The following is a 21212-nucleotide window of genomic DNA, read 5'->3' on the forward strand; positions in this document are numbered from 1 at the left end:
TATGTGATATCTGAGATTTGCTTCAAATTAATGTGGGAGAATAGTAGTCTATAAAATTGGTCTATAAAATAATTTTTTTTAATCAACCATATTGCAATAATATATTTGACAAAATAAGAATAAAAAAATCTTAATCTGATCAAGGCTATAATTTACAGGACTTGTTCTCAACTGGAGATGGTGGGCAATTTTGCCCCCAATGTGATATTTGGGACTGTCTGGTACAGCTGAAACAAGATTGGCTACATATTGATAATAGTTGAAACCAAGTAGTCAGTACAAGGGGTTTATTAAACTATTCTGTCTAATATTGTATGTGTTTAAAGTTTTCTACATGAAGAAGGAAAAAGACAGTAATTACTATGGGGGTTAAAGGAAAGACATTATTCAAAGTTGACTCCAAAGTCTCACTCCCTGGTGATTGGAGAACATCATTTATTGACATTCATGAGGCTCAGAGAAGTGAAAATGATAACTTTGGGTTTGAAATGTTTGAGTTTAACATGTCAATAAGTTACCCAAAAGGTTATTACAGGTGGAAATAAACTCTTGAAGATCAGCGTATATGTTGACAGGCCAGAGTAACAAATGAGATATTAATAAAGCTGGTGTGGGAGTAAGATAGTATTTACTTGTGTTCAAAACCAAAATCAAAACTGCCTATATATGCTGAATACAGACTAAAAGAAAAGCAGTTAACTGAAAAAGCATAAGAGACTATAAGAATATAATGCTTATTCTTTTCTTGAGAAGGTAGAGTTGATGAAATAGCTGAGTTTTCAACTGGTTACACCACCGTGAATACTTGTCACTACTCACTGAGATTCTAATGTCAATTTAGTAAAATATGCCAACAAAATTCACTGAGATTTTGAAATAAAGGATCCAAAATTATCTTCTTTTAGCAATGTCTTGTTGCTACTTTAAAAATAAAGGGGAGAGTTTAAAATAAATAAAAAAGCGTTGGGCTTCTAGAAAGGCTGAAGGATATGACAACATAATAAAAATTAATAGATTTTTGTGAATACTCACTATGTTTTATACACTATGCTGGGTGCAAGATAATCTTTCTCAGTTATATTTTATACATTAAACCCTAATGTATAGGGTTTAATGTATAAAGCCATAATAAGTGGGATCCAGAAAGCTTAATTGCATCAAATATGAAGTCACAATTTTGTGGGATTAATAGAATTTCTCAGGTAAGCTATGCTTTCTGGAAATTTTGAAAGTTTGGGGGAATCTTTTTTTGGAGGGGGCATCAACTGGTGGCAGTTTACATTTTGATTTTTGTATTAATGAGCATGTCTCTGCATCCTGTGGTTATAAGGACAGTGGCAGGGATTTCAAAAACAGTTTGGTTAGCTGGTGCCTGTTTTGTGGTTGAGGCCCAAGGAGACGAGGGCAAAATAATGGTTGAGCCCATTATTTACCTCAATTTTCTGAGTCAGGGTTGGGGTCATCTACTTCCTTCCAAGCTATCCTTGTTCTCCTTTTCCTGAAAAGTGAAAGTGAGCTGACCTCAATTCTGTTTGTCTCCCAGCTGGCCTTTCCATGAGGTTAAAACAGCAAAGGAGCAATTGATATCCCCACTGTATAGATGGAGAGATGGAACTTATCGACACTAGAAAGCAATATTCTCTCAGTATTGAGCATACAAAAGACAGCACTGTCTTTTGGCAACAATCATGGTTCATGGCTCATTATCTAATTTGAGTTTAGAAGAACAACTGAAGATCACAAGGGAAGTTTCATCTTCCCGGGAATGTGTTCTCTCAGGTGTTTCTGGATAAATTTCCAAGTGAAAAATGAAATTGATTTAAAGTTTAAAAAAATGGCAAATGCAAAGATTTTTGATGCCAATATATTTCTAAATTCAAAGTTACAGAAAGAAGCACAGTATTTCAAACATTATAGAAAACTATGTATGAGAGAAGAAAGTATTTTTTAAAATGGATAATTCTTTAAATCCAGAACTACTTATTATCTTCTGCCATCATAGAAACAATTTCATTGTAAACTTCTTGAGGGGCATCCATCGCCCAGATAAAGTCCAAGTGGTTATAAAAAGGAATCTTCTTGTGGTAAATGAGATTAGAAAGTTTTGGAAGCAACATGCCAACATCTTGGGGGTCAGCCAGCCAGTCATTGCCACCATTCCACACTGCAATTGGCACATTCATGGCTGTCACATTGTAGTACGGGGGTGTGGGCTAAAAAACACAAGAGAAAGAATCAGAGTTTAGGTGTAACCACACTTTAGACTCAATATTCTGTGTATGGATTGTGCAACTCTGACTTCGTTTTATAAGTAAATTCTGGTGACGACTGCTCAGTAGGCATCACTTTTATCCACAGAGCACAGTGGATGTGTTGTTTTAGGACAGTGCTCCTCAAACTCTAATGGGCCTGTGAATCACCCGGAAGTCTTGTTAAAATGAAGATTCTGATCAGTAGACCTGAGGGGATGAGCTTGAGTTTCTGCATTCAGAGGTGATACTGATGCTCCTTGTCACAAATCATGCTCTGAATGGCAAGGCTTTAGGTTACAATTTTTCCAACTTTATAACTGAGATTTCTACTCAAGCTAAAGGAATTGGATATGATTACATTCCAGCTGAAATAGGTTGTTTCTATCCAGACACTCTAAAGTATGATCTCCTCAAAATGCCCTGAGTTATTTATTTTGGTTTTGTATTAAGGTCCTCATATGGTCAGTGGACAGGTCAGTTGGTTCTGTTAAGGATTTATATTTGTCAAACATTTACCTGGTTTTTACAAAATATTGCTTCAAGTTTTGAGAAAGGGTATGAAAATGGACATTTCTAGAAAATGTCCATTTACACATAGATTTCAAAGAGATTTATAAAGCAGAAAAAGGAACAAAAGAATTACCTCCAATTTTCTTGCTGTCTAGAGATAATTTTGTTAGTTTTTTAGATCCCACTTTCAAGAATAGTAGTACAATATAATAAAAGTTTCTCTATTCTCACCTTATGAGTCAACTTGGCATAGCAAAATATTTTATTATATGCATTTTCCTAATATTTTAACACTTCTTTTATATTCCCTATATATTAGAGAAAAAATAATGTAAAAATTCATAATTATGAATCCATTTTTTAAACTTATATCTCATTGTTCAAAGAATTTTCTAGATACTGCTCTGTTTTTTTAAATAGTGTTACTGCTTTGGTTTGCTGAAGACTAACCTGAACTGTTACTGACTTTGTTGGAAGGAGGGTGGACTTGGGGACTGGATATTTCAGGTCTCACTTGGCCCTCTAAGATGAAGTCTGCTGATCACTAGCATTGCAGTCCAGTAGAAAGACAGATTCAAAGCAAGCCTGTGTTTCGGGGATTTGAAAAGGTGATGGTTGGGGGAAAAAATTGTCTTCAACAAAAGTTTGATCTCACGGTACTCTGAAAACTTCTTTAAAGACACCAAAAATGCAAAATAAAGGGGAGGGTCTTCTCTACCCACAGGACATTATTGTCAAAGCATATAAATCCCTTCAAAATTTTGAGACATGGAAACAGATGAAAATGAATAGGGTGTTTTGCTTCTACGTGAATGGAAAAGCTGGATATGGGTATAGAGCAAAAAGAGAGGGTGTTGTTTTCTTCTAAATTAATGCAGGGTGCTTCTTTTATTCAAAATTAATTAGCGGTAAGCTAAGAGGTTACCCTCAAGCTGAGGGCTTGTAGATATCATCCCCTTAAATCCTATTAACAACTCCCTGAGCCTAAGTTGAGAGACAAATTATTATCCAAATTCATTGTGGATAAAATGAACTCCACAATCTGGATTCTTTGTATGACAACAAATGTGAGGACTGCTTAATGGGTTTCTCTATGCCACAAGGCCCCTGCCTTCTGAAAACTATTTCCAACCTTAACCCATAAGCACACCATCTTTGTCTTCTCTATAAAATATGATCCAGTGAACTCACTCCTCTGGCTGTCATCAAAGGAGAGGGTATAGTTTAAGAAGATCAGAAATTTCAGCTCTATCTCATGAACAGTCACAATTGTTAGCTATTATATGAGTTTGCTGTGCTCCAGAAAGGAGTGAATAGTGTACTGGGGAACCAGGATGCCAGGCAAGTCTGTGCAATGGTAATGGATGATGCTTAAGTCCTGGGGAACATCTCACGCGAGGGATGTGGTACTTTGAGGGCAGCTTCAGTGAGCACAGTCTCTGGAGCATGAATGCATGGTCATGTGGGATAATAGGAGTCTGGGTGCCAACATTCCTTTGGAAAACAGATGCACAGTTAATATGCTTTCTTCTTCAAAATTTTTTATATTTGTTTTTCAAACATGAATAGATTCAACTCCAGGAAGCTCACCTGATTATAGTGCATCATGTTCTGAACTGGGTTTCCCCATTCAAAAGCTTGGAATTTCCCAGAATTGACAGCCTACGTAGAAAGATTAAAAGCACAGAGAAATAAAAATTATCCTTATCATGTGAAAAATAAAATCCAAGCATTTCCATGCCGCTTATTTTCAACTTAAACAATTAATAAAGATATTTTTCTCATTCCAAAAGAGATTATTAATCATCTAGGAAAGGGTATTTATGTAAGTTTAAATGCAGCTTTGCTTGAAATAATTTTTTTGCATGCCACCTTATAAAAGCATTCATTTTTTTTGCTACCCAAAGCACCTGTTTTTATAAGACTTTTATTCACATGGATTTATAGTTATTTTTATATGGTAGTCATATGCCAGAAAAATTACCTGCCAGGTGCACTTGGAAGAAGATTTTAAGAATGTGCTTTTAGGTAAAGTGCAAAGGGTTCAGGCCCACAAAATACATTTTAAAAGCATTTGGAAAATGATACCTGACTCCAGTGAAGGATGTTTTGAACAGAAGTTCCTGCTGGATTGTGTGATATATACACATCCAAGCGACTCTAGAAAACAAACACACACATACACAGGCAGACTTAGACACATTTTCAGTTCCTCAAAAACAGCTAAGATTTAAGTTTTTGATTCTGGTCAAATGTTTAAGGGCAGCATTTACTGGAAGGATAAGCAACACATTTGTATATCACTTTAGAGTTTGCAAAATGAAAATACATGTGTTAACTTGATTTGTAGCCTCTCAACGAAAAGAGTTTATTATTCCCATTTTATTAAAATAAAAAATTGAATCTGAAGGAAGTTCAATAAGAAATGAGAATGTCAAACGAGAGAAATGTCCAATGCCAAACAGAATGGAGTCAGAGAGTTTGCTCTGAGTCTGTGTCTAAATTCCTGTCTTTTGTTATTCACTACCCTGTGTTGGAGTACAGTAGATGACATATTCCCACACAAACCTCTTGCATTAACATATGTGATAGTCATATATATGATAGTCATTATATGTATTTTTCAGTTATGCTATGCTTTTGTGACTCTAATCTACCTTGCACAGACCCCAGACAGCAAATTGAAGTCCCCTTCTCAGATTGCATAGGCCAAGTCATAGTGGCTCTTAATTTAAATAATAAAAAAGGCTTATGGCTGATGTCAAACAAATTGATCATCTTCTTAGGGAACTCAAGCTTCTCTTCTGCATAATTATTATGCAGAAGATGAAATCCCTAATTTCCATGGCTCTTCACATCTGTATTTTACTATTATCTTTCTTATATGACTCTCACTGACACAATGCAGTCATCTGTACTGCCTTTTCTTTTTTTTTGAATTGGAGTCTCACTCTGCTACCCAGACTGGAGTGCAGTGGCCGCTTCCGGCCACCGCAGCCTCAACCTGCTGGGCTCTGGGGATCCTTCCGCCTCAGCCTTCCGAGTAGCTGGAATTACAGGCGCGCTACCACCCCCGGCTCATTTTGATTTATTGTAGAGATGAGGTCTCACCAAGTTGCCCAGGCAGGTCTCGAACCCGCGGGCTCAGGCGAGAGATTACAGGCTGAGCCACCGAGCCCGGCTTGTACTACCTTTTCTTAGTGTAATGAGAAAAGGTTACTCTGTTGAGCTCTATATATGGAATAACAAACGTCCCCAGAATCTTGGAGAGGAACTCCCTTCTAAGAGAGGAAGAAGGAGTCTTTTTTTAATCATCCTAAGTAGATCATACATATATAAATAAGTAAATATTTTACGTATATGTAATCCCCAGAGATAATCACCAGCATAGAGAAAGAGAACTGAATTTCCTTGACCTCCATGAAACCAGGAACCATATTTGTCTTTTTTACCACTGTGTTCTCAGTAACTACAACACTTCATAGAATTATACCCTCTTATCAACAAACTTGATTTTCTTAGAGTTCATGGGTATATAACTAAACTGGCAATTTTGAGTAAGGATAGCTCTCTACATATAATAGCAGCAAAATTTGTATGATAGTGCTATGTACTCTATGATTTATACTGGGTTCTATATGCTTTACGTATGTTAGCTCATTTGATCTTCACAATACCTCATTTTGTAGATAAAGAAACCAAGACAGAGGAGTTTAAGTCTGTTCCAAAGGTGGGATGTGAATTTAAGCTGACCCGAATCCATACTCTTAAACTACTTTATGAAACTTCATTTTGTTACTTATGTTTTAAAATCCCAGTTCAATGCAAAGCAAGTGAGAAGGTAGATAAAAAATGTGAACAGGGTCTTACATAAATAGTTGCTCTGAAATATGGTTTATAAAATTTATGGAGATAGCTATCAGCATTAAAAATATTTATAAGAACATTCATTCAATGCCTAGACATTGTTCTCATGGAGGAGTCTACCAAAATATATGGTTCGGTGCTTTCTCTCACAGAATTTAAATGTCATACTAGGCCGGGGTCAGTGGTTCAGCCTGTAATCTCAACACTTTCGGAGGCCAAGGCAAGTGGATTGCCTGAGCCTGAGGGTTCAAGACCAGCCTGGGCAACATGGGTGAGACCTTGTCTCTACAAGAAATCAAAAAATTAGCCGGGTGTGGTAGTGTGCGCCTATAGTTCTGGCTACTTGGAAGGCTGAGGTGGAAGGATTGCCAGAGCCCGGCAAGTTGACACTGGGGTGGCCATGAATGTGAGACACTTTGGGAGGCTGAGGCAAGTGGATTGCCTGAGCCTATTTTGAGTCTCACTCTGAGACTCCAACTCAGAAATAAATAAATGAGACTCCAATTCAGAAATAAATAAATAAATGTCATCCCAACAATTTTGGTGGTCACAAGTGAGTAGTGAGTTGTTATTTTTTTTCACATGTTGCTTATTTACTTTAGGGTTAATTAGGATGATAGAAGAAGGAAGTTGATGAGGACAAAATGGGAGCAATGACTTGTGTTTATCAGGATATCATGAACACAATTCTGAAGCTGTTTCTTGTTTTTATAAAGTCCCATTTCTAAGTAATAGTGAAACAAGTAATCAAAGATGTTGCTCAAAATGCATACAAACCACGTTCAAGTTCTTATTGTCAAATCCACAAATGATAAACAAGGCATTGCTGCAAATGACATCCAGTGTCTGACGGGAGCACACTTCAGTAGCAAGAAATTGATCAAAGAAGTTATGCGGATAGAATATTTTGTCACCAAATATAATCTGAAAAATAAAAGCATTATTAGAGAATTGCAGCGAACCACTTCAGAAAAAATTCCATAATTTGCCTAATCTATGTATATAGGTGTGATTTGGGGAGTGATATATTCTTATTTTTATATTTTAATACTTTCTGTCATTTAATGCACCCAATAACATTGTGAAATAGACAGGGCAGATATCAATGCTGGATATCTATTGTTGCATCAAGATCTGTATTGGCTGTTGAGAGGAAGAATAAAGCAGAGTTACAATCTGGGGGACAAGAGTTATGGAATAAAACAATAAAACAAGGCAAACTGTCATAATTAAGTGCCAAGATATGTTATTTTAATGATAAATTGTGAAAAGATCAGGAGGGGAAATGGTAACTCGGCCATTTTTTCAGTAAAGCCTTTAGGGAGGCAATAAGGCTCAGTTTAAGATTTGAAAGGACTTTTCCCAACTCTTTTTGAGGAAAGCAAGCATTTTGTTATCTTCATTTTACACACAAGGAAGCATGAGGTTAATATGAGTCAGAGTCTTAAGCTAATTAGAGTTGGATTATACCTAAAATCCTAATCCAAGCCTCTGACTTAGGGTCTAATGCTTAAAAAAATTTTTTTTAACCACTCTCTGCTTTGCCTATCAGAAAATCTGAGTACAAGCAAGAAATAAGTTCTGGGTCAATGCAGCCAGTAAAAAAAAACTCAGGGTCATCTCAAAAGTTCAGACTTTCAATACAGGTTGTTTTACAAATCTAGTTTGATTATAGAAGGTCTCTTAAGTTTAGACATACGTGATCATACGTAGTGAAAAGAAATGAATAGTACAAAACCAAAGAGGAAATGATATCATTGTATTTTATATCCTGAGGCTCTATGGCTAAACCACTCTCTTCAAGAAAGGGGTGTGTGTGTGTGTGTGTGTGTGTGTGTGTGTGTGTGTGTGTGTGTGTATTGCAGTGGGTAGGAGAATTGGGGTATGAAGCATTGGCTAAAGTAAAGATTATTAAGTCTCAACCATGTGTGCCTATTATATAAGGTTTATTGAAATCCACGGTATTATCCTATGGAACCCTCATTTAAAGATGAAGGAGCTCTTTGGAAAGTCAAGGGTATTTGATAATGGGGAAGCTCTCAAAGTGTTCGCCTCACTCAACCATTGATTTCTTTCCCCTTTTTCTTCTTTTTTCTTTCCCTTTCTTTTCACTCCTCTTTCAGTCTCTGTGGCCCTGGTGGGCTGGGTTTATTATTTGACTAGTTTGTTTGGTTTTTATTTCCCCTTCCCTGTTCCAGGTGTGGAATCACAACCTTAGCACAGTAGCATAGAGCACTTGGTAAAGGACACATCTATGAAGGAGCAAACCCACTCCCGGCATTGCTAACCCATATAAAGCTAATCAAGAACAAATAAACAAATGGGGCTCTCAGGCTGTAGAGGAGATTCTGACAGGGTCACTGCTACGGAAATAACAATATAAATGAGTACAGGTCCATTTTGTGTATAAAATTATTGTCCACTGGTGTTTTGTTCTCTTTCTATCACTTTGAAACCTGTGGGCAATTGGGAGTCTTAGGTTCAATTAATTAAAGAGATCCACATACCTTGAAAAGGAATGAAGGAATAAGTGCAAGTTTGTTTAAAAGGCTTTTTGTATACTTCACAGTGGCAACTGGAGCTAATGCATAAAAGGTTTTGATTCTTTCAGCCAGCTTGGGTTTGGTAGAAAAGGCAATAAAACCTGAAATAGAACAAGGAATCAGTGAGGAAGAAATGTGCGTTCTGTTTGTTTTTACAAGTGTGGCATTTCTTGGACTTACTAAAAGTGACATCTAAGACAATCTAAGAAATGGACATCTCTGCTGGCTAAAAGTGATCAGATTTTAGTATATTTGTTTCATTTTCATAGATTCTCTATGGGGCCATGAGGTTGAAACTTTAAAAAAGTTATAATAAGCTTATCTGACCTTAGGCCAAATTTAGTATAATCACTTGGTTTCAAAAATGGTTATTTATACCACCTATAGGTTTTGGTAAATTTAAGTTCATCTTATCTCATCACAATGAGATAACTAATTAACACAAGATGAGTAGAATATATAAGTGGAAAGGTTAAAAGCAGATGTTTAAAACATGACCAAACTAGCAGGGCACAGTTGCTCATGCCTGTAATCCCAGCACTTTGGGAGGTGGAAGTGAGAGGATTCCCTGAGTCCAGCCTGGGAAACTTCGTGAGACCTCGTCTTTACAATAAATCAAAAAATTAGCCAGGCAAGGTGGTGTGCGCCTGTGGTTCTAGCAGCTTGGGGGGCGAGGCGGAAGGATCACTTGAGCCCAGCAGGTCGAATTTGTGGTGGCCATGATTGCGCCCGAGTGACAGAGTGAGACTCTGATTCAAAAACAAAACAAAAAACTGGATTTGACCTGGTTCTGTTATTTATTAACTTTGGGACCCTAGACAAGTCACCTACACTCCAGGAACCTCTATTTCTCATCTGAATTATTAGTATAGTAATGAGTGCTTCAATAGTTTGTTTAGGAACTAAAGGAAGCAAATGTTGTGAAGAATTTACCCTGACACTTGGCACATAGTAAATTCTTGATAGATGAGTAACCAAGAGAATTCAAACATCTACATCTATACCCAATACATATGTTTAGTCCCTGTCTGTAATTAATTGGTTTTATGGACAGTAGCATATAAACAGACTAGGGTGTGATCAAGTAGCTATTAAGTTAAACTCTCTATAGTTTACCTGTGTAGAACAAGCCCTCCCTCTCATTCTTAATAATGACATATTGATGAGACTCAAGAATAGCCTGAAAAAACTTTCAGATCAGACAATGATCTATATAATCTATATTCTATATAATAGTCAGTCTAATTTTAGTTGATAAAGAATAGTTTCTACAAGTAACATTGTATTTATTAAGGGGTTCTCTATCTGGTTGCCTCCATTTTGTAGATTACAGCCAGAAGATAACTCAAAAGAAACCAAGAAACCAAAGCTCACACATGAGTAGCCTGAGTGAATATCAACAGAGCCACATACTGCCAGGATAGTGACTTCTCAAGTGTCTGTTCAGAATCAGTGTCATCCTATTTCAAATACAGTTCTTACCAGGCAACTTATCTACCCTCCCAGTACACAGAAGATTGGAAGATATAAATCTGAAGGCAGAAACAATTTCTGGATATTTGTGAGCATAGAGACAGCAATGAAAAAATGTCCACCAGTTAGAAAGAACAATGGAAATGTTCAAAATTAAATAACTCAAAAGAGTAGTAGTTAGTGTTATTTGGTGTCAGAACGGACAGTTCTACTTACCTCAAAATATAAGGAAACTGTTGCATTGCCTCTCAATGCAATAATTCTGTAACCCTAGATCATCAAGAAAGGGTTAAACTGTGTTCACTCGGTGACATTTACGAAGTCAGAGAAGTATGCCCTAGGTGGATACAGACATCTGTCCAAATATGGTTACATTTTTGAAAATTGAAGGAGTAAATTTTAGTCTAAATTTTACCCTTTATGACAAACGATTGTGAGTCAAAGTTTACTATGTGTCACTGATGCTTTGCTGCCCAGACCCCTTCAAGTCTGAGGCATTTATTCAGCCCCAGTCTCAGGGAAGGTTGTGGCTGACTGCTCTCAGCTGTGATCCCTCTGGGGCAGACTCTGAAGCACTGTATCATACTGAATCAGCTGAGGTTTTTAGGGTGGACTGCTTCACAGCTCAGCTTCTCCCTCTGCTAGTCCTGCTGTTTGCCCTTTCTCCTTTAAAAAATCTTTCTTTACAATACATCCTGAGTGCTAACCATCATCTCCTTGGGAATCTGACCTATAACACAATGACAAAGACATTGGGAAACTCTACCCCACTGAACTTTTTCTCTGTCTAAAACTCTACAGTTGAGATCTATGCTTTAGGAAGAATGAATCGTTCTCAAGATAATTTTCTCAAGCGCCTACCATCAACTTCAAACACTTTCCTGCATGGACGTTCTGCTTGCTTGGAAGCAAGTCCATCAGCTGATAATAAGAGTCGGCATAAAAATATGCAGTGATTACTCTCATGTGACCCCTTATCTCCCTCTTCCTTCATCCTTTTCTCTTTCACAGTGTCTCTCATGCTCTCATGAACTCATTTGGTTATGCTTTCACCCCAGCCACTCCACCAAAGGTGCTGTTATAAAATTCCCCTATGACTTCTAGGCTGCTAAATCCAACAATCGGTTCTCTGACTTTATTACCAGTAACCTTTTCCACAGTTGACCGGATTCTGCTTAAAACCCTTTCTTCTCTTGATTTCCAGAACACCAGATGCTTCTTGCTGACCCATACCAATGTCATCATTATTTCTTAGTTTCTTTTCTTGATTCTTCCTCATCTTCTAAATAAAAAGCAGCCCGGGGTTTATTTAGTTTTTGAACTTCCTCCTCTTTCTGTCTGAACTCACTCATTTGTACTGATGAGTCATGTACTGATGACTCCTGTTTTGTATTTTGAGCACTCTGCTTTCTCCTGAACTCCAGATTTTTGTGTATAATTGAATGCCTGACACATTCACCTGAATCTCTGATAGGCACTCAACACTTAGCAGTCCCAAACTGAGCTCCTGCTTACCTGATTCCATCTACAGTCCTGTCTTTCCATCTTGGTTAGTGACATCTCCATTATCGCACGTGCTCAGACCACAAACTCTGACATCATCCTTGACTCTTTTTTCTCTTACACCTTATATCCAATATGTCAGCAAATTCTGTTGGCTCTATCTCCAAGACATATCTATATCTATATCTATCTATATCTATCTATCTATCTATCTATCTATCTATCTATCTATCTATCCATCTAGAACCTGACCAAGTTTCATTACCTCCACAGCTCCATCCCCGCATCCAGGTCGCCACCCTCTCTTGCATGGGTTGCTGTAAGAGTTCTCTAATTGGTTCTCTGCTCCAGCCCTTTCCCCCTCAGCAACAGAAGGGATTCTGTTATGAATCATGTAAACCACTACTAAAATTATTCTGTGGTTTTCTTTTTCATTCAGAGTGACCGTGAAAGTCTACAATAACCAAGAAGTCCTGAACAGTATGCCTTCTCCAATCCCTGTATCTCATCTCACTCTCTCTGCCTTGATCTCACCATCAATCTGATTCATCCACACAAGGAATCACCTCATTGCTGTTTCTTGAACAAAGTGTATCTGCTCCAACTTCAGATTCTTCACATTTGCTTTTCTCTCTTTCTGGAGCATCATTCTGCCAAGAATGCACATGAGTCGCTCCTGACCTCCTTCATGGCTTTAGCCCAGAGAGCGTTGGTTTGTGTTACCTATCCAAAACTGCTGTGAACCCCTCTGATGCTCCCTAATGTCATTCCCTTCGTTATTTTCTTTCCATAGCATTAGGGTTATCTAATAGAATCTATAGTTTACTTGTTAATCTTTGTCATTTTCTTTGCCTCCTACCACTAGAGTATAAGTGGTACAGGGAAGAAATTTTAACCTATTTTATTTATTACTGTATTCTTTGGCTGCATCATAGATGCCTCATAAATATAGCTGAATAAATAAAATAAACACAGTCCAGAGGCTGTATGGTACAGTGTTTCAGAGCATGGGCTTGGGAGTCAGATTGCCTAAGCTGGTATCTGAGCCACCCTCTTGGAAATAGCCCATGTTATCTTGCACAAATTATTTATCCCCTTGGTTTGTTTTCCCATACGATAGGAATGATTATTGTCCTTACATCCTTGGTCTGTTGTAGACATTAAATGAATGGAAACCAATTAGTGTGGTTGCCAGCATGCCACCACACTAACTTGGGAAGGGGTATATGAGAACCAGTCCACTTGGCCTTGACTGCCTCTACCTACCAATGGTCGTGCCCTGGGAATGGCCCACATAGTTTATCTTCTTCTGTCCGGTTTTCTTTACAATGAAGTCAATTGTGGCTGGAAGGTCATATTTAGCCATTTCATCAAAACTGTAAGAAAAAAATGACAAAATGAAACTAATTACATTTTCTTGCTATAGTTTCTAAAATTTAAGTACTTATGGCTAAGGTTCCCTTTGGGGACCAGAAAACTAGATCCTCTAAACATTGCTGCTTATAGATCATTAGTGAGGGTCAGGTGCCCTTTGAACCTTTGGGGTGGCTTCTTGTAAACAACTGACATACTTTCCGAAGCACTGCATTGCAACTGCAATTGAATCCAAACAAGACAGTATCTGCAGGTGGGAATTATTTCTAACCCCAAAATGGAATGTCAGATTTAATAATCATTTGTATGCTGTGTTCCAGTGCCATTTAATGAATCCTATCCCTCTCTATTTTATTCTTCACAAATCAGCCAGGATAATATTTTGAAAGTGAAAACTGGATTATGCCACTCCCCTGTTTAAAACTTTTTGGTAGCTTCTCATTGCACTTATAATGAGCTCCAAGGAGCTGAAAATTGTCATCCTATGTGAACTGCCTCAGAAAGAGAAAGCCAAACACTGCATGTTCTCACTCATATGTGGGAGGTAAATGGCCACAAAGATGGAAATAATAGACCCTGGTAACACCAATGGGGGGGGGGTTGGGAGGAGACTTAGGGTACAGAAATTGCCTATGGGGTACAACGCTCACTATTTAGGGAATGGGCCACCTGAGACCCAATCCCCAGCACTGCAAGATATGTCCAGGTAATGAACATGCATGTGTACCTTCTGAATTTAAAATAAACATGACAAAAAGAATGCGCGCTAAGTTCCTCACCACCGCCTACACAGTCCTGCCGAATCTGACCCTCCTCAGCACCTCTGCCATTTATCATGTCACTCTCCCTCTCCCTCACCACACAGGATATACAGGTTTCCCTTCAGCTCGTAGACCTCTTGGGAACTTTTGTGCCTCAGCATGTCCAGATTCTCCTCTGCTCTCCACCTCCATCAATAATTTCCAGAAATAAGGCATAAGGAGGGCTATGATAGGAAGCCTATGAGAATCTCTCCATGACATCTGAATGTCGTTCTCCCCACCCCTCCATCTGATTGTGACTCAAGTTGCTGTTCTTCCATCTCCAGGTGGGTTTTAACATCCCTCTTAAATCCATTCGGACGTGCCTTCTGGAATTTGCCAGGGGTGGTGAGTTTCCTTGCTTCAGTCATATTGTTCATTCCATTTGGAAAAATACACTCAGGAATTCCTAATGGTGAGTGGTAAGATCACAGAAAGTCTGAAGGAAAAGCTACCCTTGGAATGAAGTATATGGAAGAATCCAAGAAGGGATTAGAATGAAAGTGACTTCCTGCTTCTACTTGGAGTATACTTTGTTAAAACGGGACTAGATTGGAAGGCAAGGAGGTCGATGCCTTTCAAGTCCAGTGTTTATTTTTACTTGTCCCTTTCCTTTACCTGAAAGCCCAGAATTCAACTGAGTCTGGTGAATAATACAAATTTCTCCTGGCCCAGGTGTTTCCTCTGCTGTTCCCCAACCACACGTCATAACCAGCATCTGCCAGAATGAAGCCCAGGCTGTTGTTGGGAAGGTTTGAAATCCAGTTTGTGGCTGATGTGAGCAAGCCATGCTGCAAAAACACAACCGGTCTCTGGCCTGAAGAAGAAAATTGTTTAAACATTTTGAGAACTTATTCTAAGATAAGCATGAAGATAGAAACAGTCTTTCATATGACTAACATTAACATGCTTGATTGAGTTGAATATTTTTTAATATCTTCTCTTAATTGTGATGATTTCTCAGGTGGTTGGTTTCAGTTATCAGATGGCAAACTTATCAAGCTGTACACTTTAAATGTAAGCCCTTTGTTGTATGTCAATTATACCTCAATAAAGTCACTGAAAAAATTCTGTTCTAAGGAATAGGAAATTTAGCACAATGTTAATTTAGGAGGACTCTGAGTGGTAGTTATGGGTAGTCTATTTTTTTTTGAAATTTACCATTTTTCTACAATGAGAAAGAGATAAATTTTTAATAGTACTAATGGAAAATGGCCTTTATCTCTTTGGGAAATGGGTCCCGAATTGCTTCATCTCCCCTCTGCAATGCACACCCTGGCTAACACTTTCTAACCCTCTGACTCTCTGCTCAGTTATTGTCTCTGAGAGCAAGTTTTCTTAACTTCCCCTAGCTGGCTTTGGTGCTTTTAGTGGGATGTTCAGTTTAATATTCTCACACAGTTGTAGCACTAACCTTATTGCATATTACTAGGATCATCTGTTTATCTATCACATTGGCTTAATAGTGATAGCCTTGAAGATTGGAAATATAGCTTAGTCATAGTTGCATTTCCAGAATGAACAAGACTTATTAAATCCTAGGGAGAAATAAAAGGAGGAAAAGGGGAGAACAAAAAAAAAGGGGGGAAAGATGGGGGAAAGGATAGAGGACGAAAAGGAGAGGGGAAGAAAGAAAGAAAGGAAAAAATGGAGGAAGAAAGGAGGGAAGAAAGTTACATATACCTTTATTTTCCGAATTTTTCTTCCCATAAGGAATTCTGTATACCCCAAGGATATAACCGTCTTCAGTCACAACTTCATATTTCTCACTTGGGTATCCCCAGTAAGAAATCATCTGACTCTGGTGAATAAAATCCAAAACTTTACATTTTAGTTGACTTTTTTAAATTGCATCTAATAAATACTGCTAAGTTTTATTTAATTTTAATTTTATTTTAAAGATGTGGAGTACAAGTCAGGTCAGGATTAGGTATACAAGTGGTCATTGTGCAGGTAAAGTTTGGGTGTCCTTTTTGTCCCCACTTCACCTGGTTTGATATCAGGTGCCCTTATTGATGCTATGTGCCCTCCCCAACTGTGCTGCTCATTGAAACTGGACTGGCTAATTTTTTTTTTTTTTTTTAAGAATGAAAAGATTTCTTTAAAAAGAGATCACTTCCCACATTTGGCCATCTGGGGTGCGATCCAATGCCACATGGAAGATGCAGAGAATTGCACAGAAGTTAGATTTTAAAATATAGTTTATTTAAGAGTAAATTAAAGAGAAAAAGAGAAGGGAAAGAGAAGGTTCACCTCTCCAAGGTGGGGGAGAGGACCAAAGCCAAGAAGCATGGTGATAGCCATAGTTCAAAGAGCACATGGTCACACCGGAGTCTAGCAAGCCAATGGTCCTATCTTCAATTGGTCATATACAAGCTTAATCCCACCATGATTCTAAATATCTTTTGATTTTGTAGAGTCTCTCCCAACCCTAGGTACTTACAATATTCATAGTTACTTCAGGGCTCTCAGGATGTAATTTTCCAAAGAGACCATATGTAGTTCCAAGTGCAGATAGCAAACTTGCCACTGTTAAAAGCAACCACATTTTGGGCCTGCCTAAAACAAAAGAATGACCCGTGTCATGGTTACCCTACTACACTTTCATCATATTCATATTTTGTGTCAATTTTACCTTTATGGAAAGTAAAGGAATGCTTGCGTTTGATTTTATTCTATTGGGCAAGAAACTGGGGCATGTGGGTGTCAGCATGAGCACCTTAATGCTTAACATGTTTTCACTGTTTGATTCCTCATGTTCAAAAACATTTCCCACTTGGTTTTTAAGATTCATTCATGTTGAATGAATATTTTTTGGCAAAAACCAAAATAAAAACAAAAGTCTTCTAATTCTCTGGCATAACAAGAATAAGAATAATAACATATTCTTATTATGCTTCATGTTTAAGACTTTTGCCAAATTATTTTGGAAGCCCAAAGTTGGGGTGAAGGACATGTGGGCATTTGACTCCCCTAGATTTACTCTCAGAATAATGTACATTCAAATCTATCATGATGTTTTAAAATTTTATAATAGACACTCCACAAATATTTAATGATTTGAGGTCCTTATGCAAATTTGAAAGCTGCCATCACCTTCTCAGAATGCTATCATAACTAGAGTAATGTGTGAATATAATTTCAGAAAAATTATTGTTTTTAAAATTTTTTGTCAAGTTATTATCTCATTGAAATTCCTCAGGTAAGTCTTGAAAATTATATCAGCAATGCATTGGATAGTCCAATATCTTTTTTAAATAAGTGTTTAACAACAAAAAGGAAAATTAGTATCATGATTTGAAAAGTATCCAAGAGATTTTTCTAATTTAACCCTCTCATATTTTACAAGTGATAAATAACAACTCACTTATCAAATAACAACAATAATTTCAAGTAGACTGAATCAGTGCCACTGTTTAAATAATCAGTCTTGTACATAATTTATCTATCAGAATTGTTAACCTCTGTGTAGTTATAAAGGAATACAGGTCCAGAGCAATGCTAGCCAGGAACAAAATGTGCTTGTTATAAAATGAGTAATTTTTTTTAGATGGAAAGTAACCTAATTGATGAGGGTACAGAATCTAACTCCCCATAAAAGCCAAGTAGTTCCAGCTTAAACTGGTTCTCCCATCTTAAAATGAATTGGTCTTGCTCATCTGCAGGTAGTCCTTAACGCAACTGGCCAGCATTTTCTCTAGGACAATAACTAGGAATTCCATACGGATTTAAATTTAATAGAATTGAACTTGTACTCTATTCAATTTTTACAGTTTGATTGAAATTTCAACTTGTAAACTTTCTTTTTCCAAAGGGCCATTTCTTTAGAACTTCACCTTTTGACCTTATAATAGCAATGATCACTTGTTCTTCAATGCAGACAGTGTTTTTGACGTTAGTCCGTAACACCTAATCTTCTTTTATGTTATAATCACTAACTATAAGTTTGAGAATATTCAGATATTAAGTTGGTGAAAAAACCTTAAAGGAGAAGTGATATTGTCCTCACATATTTGGAGTGCCTTGTGGGGGACAATTTTAAATCAATTCATTTTTAGTGTGTCAGAAATAAATCAGTAAATATTTATTGAAAATTTATTCAATAAATTCTATAAGTTGAGATTACTTATTCTCAATATTTATTGAGAAGTCGCTGCGTGGTAGGAGCAATATTTGGAAGTAGAGATTTGAATTATATACATTAGAGAATGTGGAATTATTAGAAAAGTGGTGACTTTTCAGTTGCTTATAATATTTTAACAAGGGCTGTATAATCATTTATCATAATTTATGCAGAGTACATAGCATAGTTTTTGACTTATGGTAAAGCCAGACTAGAACTCCAGACTTAAATCTGACTCTCTGGTCTAACAGTTTGGTCACTGGTTTAGTATATAATTAAATTTAATGGTGTCTCTTAAAAATGAGTTTTTAGCTAAATCTTGTCTTTACCTTAATATTTTAGGAAGAGACAAACCAGTATGTAAAGAATAACCAGCAGTATTTTAATATTCAAACCAGAGGACTTTGATGAAATATTTCAGGAACCCACAATTTTATAGCCTCTGTTGCCTCCATTAATTAAGTAATTTGTCATTGTGAAATAAGGACACTTAACCTATGGTTTGAGTTATAAGACATCTCAACAACTGGATCATATATATAGGCTCAAAGATGTCAAGGGCAGAAGCAGTTTCTCAAAATGTCTGATGCCAAGTTCTAGAATAATAGCAATACAGAGAGCTCTCACTATGTGCCAGACAGTGTGCTCAACATGTTATGTGTGCAAGCAAGTGATCTTCACTAAGATGGTTTACTCTTCTAGAAAATAGGACCAGAATTCATTATGGTAACAAAAATAAAGTTCTTAACATATCAGGCATCTAGTAAATACTGGATAAAAATGGTTATTATTACCAGCATCTCATTTACTTCTCATAACAACCCCATGAAGTAGGGAGCATGATATTACTCATTTTACAGATTAGTAAGGCAAACCTAAGAGAGGACTTGCCTAACAAGTATATAGAAAGCAACTGAGTCCATATTTGAAGCTAGATTGATTATGTTCTCTTCCACCATAATGCTTCTTTAGTGTAAGCTTAGGCAAGCGTTTATAAGAAATACTTGAGACATTCCCAGAGGGACTTATATAATTTGGTTCAAACGTTTGCTTTAACAGGTTTATCATTTAAGTAAATGTATGAATAACCTATGAAGTTTAACAATAGCATTAATAATGGATAATTCAACAGCAGTTGATTCGGATGATATTAAATTATTCAGCATAGCATGTAAATATGGCCAATTCATTGACACTGGAAGACTGGCCTATTGCTTTCAGAAGGAAGAATAAGAGAGTGCCCTCACATTTAACACTCATTACAATAATAAACAGACCTATCATCAATAATTAAGAATTTCATGTACATACAAAAAATAAACGAGAAAATAAATAAAATACCAGAGTAATAAACAATTCAAACAGATGCATTTATATAGGTAGATGTGCAATAAATATCTAAGCCTTTAAAATGCAAAATAACAATTTTGTTCAGCAGATGCTATACTTACGTGTCCTCAGAAATAGAATTATGTTTCTCTGAACGCTTAGTATTTTGGTTAATGTTGCATTTACTTCTTATATACTAAACTTCCAACAATGGACAGAATTACTTATCCACTGATTAAATTGCCAAAAAGCCTTAATATCTGGACATCATCTAATGTTAAAAGGACAAAATTAAAAATCAAATATGGCACTCACTTTCACAAAATATTGAGTTCCCACCTTTAGCTTTTGACAAACCCAAATATTGGCCAAAGGAGTTCTGATGATTAAAAATGATTTAGAAAACAATACAAATTATTCTTGATAGCTTAAACATATAAAAACTGTTGAGCCAAAGGTATAATGCAAATGATTATATAGTTTGGCTCAGATAAAATGGTCTTAGAAGACAAAAGACCACCTCTTATTCTTTAAAAATATAAGGCATAAACTATTGTGACTAGCTAGTTAGATAAGCAAATTTGTTCAGCAAAGGTTAATGTTTTATTATGGTTTTTTAATCAAGGTCTCTAACCTTGCAGATAATGGTCTAGCTAATAGGCAAAACCCAGTCCCTCACCTTTAAGAACATATGGGTAGTGCCCTTTTTAATATAGGAAATCTATCAGCTAGAGTTTGAAAAATATGAAAGTATTTATAAATGAATTGTGCAACTAAAAAATTTATACTTAAAAGTACAGTTAATCCTTTATAATCATCATGAACATCTGTAGCTCATGGGGAAAGAAAAATAAAACTATATTTTGACTTGCTAAAATGTTTTACAATTTATTATTAGAATTTCTTTTGCTTATTAGTATTTAAAAACCTAGCAGAAATTGTGAAGAAATAATTATTGCTGAAAAGATCAAAATGGAAAGCTATAATTTGATCCCTTCCAACCAAGCAGCTCAGTACAACTAATTGGAGTTGCAGTGTTTGAATAAACTAGGAAAAAGTCAGGATATATAAATACTATGTGTATTTAAACATTTTTAAATACTAATATCCCACCTGCACTCAACTCTGGTTGATGGAAATTGACAATAGCAAAGTTTCAAAAGGGAAAGATGGCAATGCGTTCTCATAAGAGTCAACATGGAAAGGAAGACTTTTGCTTTTCTAATGCGATTTGAATGAACTTCACTAGCAGATAGGAAGTAGATTAAGCATATTTCTTCATGTTGTTGTTTTCACAGATTTGAGCAAGAAGATGCAAAGTTGTCCTTTTGGCTTTTTACTGCTATTGAAGATTATTTGGAGTTTGAGTCTTTAAAAAATGAACATCCTAGTAGCCTTTGAAAGGGATCTATGATCCTTAGTAAGGGATAATGCAGCC

The 21212-nt window shown here is 36.6% G+C and overlaps 1 protein-coding gene across 3 annotated transcripts; it reads right to left on the bottom strand.

Annotated features, from left to right (window-relative positions):
• Positions 1-1850: 1850 nt before the first annotated feature.
• LIPF (lipase F, gastric type) lies at positions 1851-19993 on the bottom strand. Of its 3 annotated transcripts, none has more exons than XM_008058191.1 (10): positions 19897-19993; positions 16766-16881; positions 16006-16123; positions 14941-15040; positions 13415-13524; positions 9137-9273; positions 7407-7553; positions 4851-4922; positions 4353-4424; positions 1851-2213 (listed from the first exon to the last, which is right to left on the bottom strand). In XM_008058191.1, exons 2-10 carry the CDS (start codon positions 16868-16870, stop codon positions 1977-1979), a joined length of 1098 nt encoding a protein of 365 aa, XP_008056382.1. In that variant the 5' UTR covers positions 16871-16881; positions 19897-19993; the 3' UTR covers positions 1851-1976. The 3 variants fall into 3 exon arrangements, with proteins under 3 accessions (XP_008056382.1, XP_008056380.1, XP_008056381.1); XM_008058189.1 differs by having other exon boundaries at positions 14941-15139; XM_008058190.1 differs by having other exon boundaries at positions 14941-15139; positions 16766-16877; positions 19897-19936.
• Between the last annotated feature and the right edge of the window lie 1219 nt (positions 19994-21212).

This window comes from Carlito syrichta, unplaced genomic scaffold (genome assembly GCF_000164805.1).
Source record: "Carlito syrichta isolate Samal-C Ts95f unplaced genomic scaffold, Tarsius_syrichta-2.0.1 Scaffold303242, whole genome shotgun sequence".
NCBI lineage: Eukaryota > Metazoa > Chordata > Mammalia > Primates > Tarsiidae > Carlito > Carlito syrichta.